General features: G+C 40.0%; 1 protein-coding gene across 1 annotated transcript; it reads left to right on the forward strand.

The window, feature by feature from the left end:
* The first annotated feature begins 473 nt into the window (after positions 1 to 473).
* Positions 474 to 1,936, forward strand: LOC108630398 (golgin subfamily A member 6-like protein 22). Its single transcript, XM_018033702.1, has 2 exons — positions 474 to 1,338; positions 1,446 to 1,936. The coding sequence occupies exons 1-2, from the start codon at positions 474 to 476 to the stop codon at positions 1,934 to 1,936; spliced, it is 1,356 nt and encodes a 451-aa protein (XP_017889191.1).
* The last annotated feature ends 1,308 nt before the right edge of the window (positions 1,937 to 3,244 follow it).

Raw genomic sequence — 3,244 nt, forward strand, 5'->3', positions numbered from 1 at the left:
GAGTATGCACGTGCTATAGGGATATAGGTTTGAAGAATAACCGAAAGTGGTAGGAAAGAAGTGGGTAATAGAATAAATCGGTGAGAAAAGGTAGTGTGAACGATATAGGATAGCATAGAGTAGAATTAGTTTGGTAGGGATAAGTGTTAGAATAAGTTAGAATAGGATAAAGGGAAGGAGGTTAGGTTAGGGTAGCGCAACAGCGTATTAGTGTAAGAACTAAGTAGAAGTCAAATTTTGGTAGCGATGATGAGTGGAAAGATAGAGAATAGAGATAAAGAATAGAGAATAGATAATAGAGATAAACGAAATTAGAAGGTACACCGCGGACAGAGAAAAGGAAGAGGGGAAGGCCGACGCAGGAGGAGAGTAGAAGCAGAGAGCGGCTAGAAAATAGAAAAATAACAGAGCTGTGGAAAAATGACTCAGAGGAAGAGGAGGTAGAGAGTTCCACAGATTCGGAGGAGAGAACAATGAAGAAGAAAGATCAAAAGACAACACCGCAGAATAGGGAGAAGAAGAAGGAACAAGAGGCAGAGAAACAGTTGGATATGAGCCAAGATATTGTAGGTAGAATAGTGGAAAGTTTAAAGATAGAGATAGTACAGGGCAGGGAGTTATTAGAGAAAGAAGTAAGAAAGGAAATGAAGGGGCTGGCACGAAGAATTGAAGCTATGGAGGAGAGATGGAAGAAAAAGGAAGAGGAGATGGGAAAGAAAATAGAGGAGATGCTAGAACAGATGAAGGAGGTGCAGAATAAGGAAAGACAGAGAAGAGAAGAGGAGAAAGAGGAAGCGGTGGAGGAAGTTATGGAAAAAATAGAGGAGAAGATAAATGAGAGAGATAGAAGACAAGAGGAAAAGGAAATGGAAAGAACAAAAGAGGCATGGAATGAAGTGAAGAGAATACACAGGAAGCTGGAGGAAAGAGAGAGGAGAGAGAAGAAAAACAAGATTGTTATTAGAGGGTTAGAAGTACCTAAAAGGGAGGCGAAGGAAAAAACCAGACAATTTCTGACTGAAGAATTTGGGGTGAAGGAAGGAATAGTGGGTATAGAAATCATAGGAGGAGGAGAGATAGCGAAAGTATCGATCGTAGAAATGGAAAACTGGGAGGCAAAGCAGGAAGTGATGAAGAAAAAGGGCAAACTACGTGGGAAAAGGATATACATTGACCATGATATGACGCAAGAAGAAAGAAGAGTTCAAAAATTGTTAAGAGAGAAAGCAAGGGAGGAAATAAATGAGGGGAGAGAGGCGAAGGTGGGATATAGAAAGATAAAAATACTAAACAAATGGTATAGATGGAACGAAGAAAAAGGGGAGATAGAAAGGGAGAGTGAAACGCAGCGGAGAGAGAATTTTTTATAGATAAAGAGAGTCAAGAAAGGGGAGGAGGGCAGAAGGAGGAGAGCAACAAGAATATTTTATTTTGGAATGTGGCAGGTTTAAAGAAGAAAGATAGAGATTTTTGGCAGCACATAGAGAAATATGATTTCGTGGAACTAGTAGAAACATGGATGGAAGATAAAGATTGGAGTAAGGTAGTAAGCAGACTGCCAGATGGTTACAAATGGAGATATCAAACAGCGGAAAGGGAGAATAAAAGAGGAAGAGCAAAAGGGGGAATTTTAACAGGAGTAAAGAAAGAACTGTGCGCAGGAGAAAAAGAGTGGGAAGACAAGGGGGTGATGGAAAGAAAAATTAAGATAAAAAATGAGAAATGGTCAATATGGACAATATATAACGGGGAGGGTATGAAGAATGTAGTAAGGAAGCTGGAGAGAGGAATAGCAGAAAAAGAAGAGGAATACATAATTATTGGAGGTGACATGAATGCCAGAGTAGGAACGGAAGGTTCCTTAGGTGTCGGATGGACGGAGGATGATGAAAAGGGGAGTAGAAGAAAATCGAAGGACAAAACCATAAATCGGTAGGGGAGAGCTTTATTAGAAATGTGCGAAAATAGAGGCTGGCATATATTAAATGGTAACGTTATAGGAGACGAGGAAGGGGAATTTACGTATGTGGGCAAACAAGGAACATCAGTAATTGATTATGTAATAACTAATACGAAGGCATTACTAGAAGTTAGAAAGTTTCAGATAGGGGAAAGGGTAGAATCGGATCATTTGCCAGCAGAGGTGGATATAGGAAAGGAGCAAATTGAAGAAATAGCGCAGGATGAAGGCACAATGGAATATATTGAGTGGGATGAGAAAAGCATAGAAGAATATAGGAAGAAATGTGAGGAACATGAATATAGACAAGGAACGGTGGACGAAGAATGGGAGGATTTACAAAATTGTATCAAAGAAAGCATGATCAGGAAGGAAAGGAGCTGGACGAAGAATAAGATAGGGAGTACTAAATGGTGGGACAAGGAATGCACAAGATTAAAGAGAAAAGTAAGAAGGACGTTAGGTAAGTGGAAAAGGGGTAAAAGTACAAAAGAAGATTTTATGAAGATAAAGGAGGAGCTGAGAAAATTAAAAATTAAGAAGATAGAGAAGAAAAGAGAAAAGGAACTCGAAGAAATAAGAGAAGCTAAAACAGATAGTCAGATTTGGGAATATATTAATAAACAAAGGAAGAAGAGGAGGAGGATAGGAGCAGAGATCAAGGAAGAAGAATGGTTGGATTATTTCATGAAGCAATTAAGCGGATCAAGAGGGAGAGTATATGGAGAGAGGAGAAAGGTAGAAGAGGTGGAAAGTGAGGAAGAGATTACAGATGAGGAGATTGAGGGGCAGATAGCAAAGTTAAAAAGACGGAAGGCAGCAGGAAGTGATCGAATACCAGCAGAGGCGTGGATTCTAAGTGAAGGAAAGGCAAGAGACAGGATCAAGCAAGTCATTAAAAGGGTATGGAAGGGGGAGGGCTTCCCTAAGGAGTGGAGAAGAGGAGTAATTGTACCACTGCATAAAAAAGGGGACTATCAAAAAGTAGAAAATTACAGAGGAATCACGCTGTTGAATACAGCATATAAAATCTATGCGGCAGTACTAAATGAAAGAATTGAGAAAAATCTGGATGATACGCAAGCAGGATTCAGACGGCATAGAAGTGTAATGGATAATGTTTATATATTACAGCACGTCGTGGAAAAAGAGCTTAAAAGGAAAGGAGGTAAGATTTTTGCCTTTTTCATTGACCTGAAGGCTGCCTTTGATAAGGTAGATAGAAAGAGGCGGACGCGCGTTGCATAGGTCTGTAGCCGGCTGTAAGAGCTGTACCCCCATCAC

Source organism: Ceratina calcarata, unplaced genomic scaffold (assembly GCF_001652005.2).
Source record: "Ceratina calcarata isolate Rehan_Ccalc_2016 unplaced genomic scaffold, ASM165200v1 scaffold727, whole genome shotgun sequence".
Taxonomy (NCBI): domain Eukaryota; kingdom Metazoa; phylum Arthropoda; class Insecta; order Hymenoptera; family Apidae; genus Ceratina; species Ceratina calcarata.

What these genes read in the sequence shown, in the direction of transcription:
- LOC108630398 (XM_018033702.1), top strand. Translation starts at nt 474, where the DNA reads ATGAAGAAGAAAGATCAAAAGACAACACCGCAGAATAGGGAGAAGAAG. An exon ending in AGGGGAGATAGAAAGGGAGA is followed by an intron (nt 1,339 to 1,445) that starts GTGAAACGCAGC and finishes GGAATGTGGCAG; the next exon opens with GTTTAAAGAAGAAAGATAGA.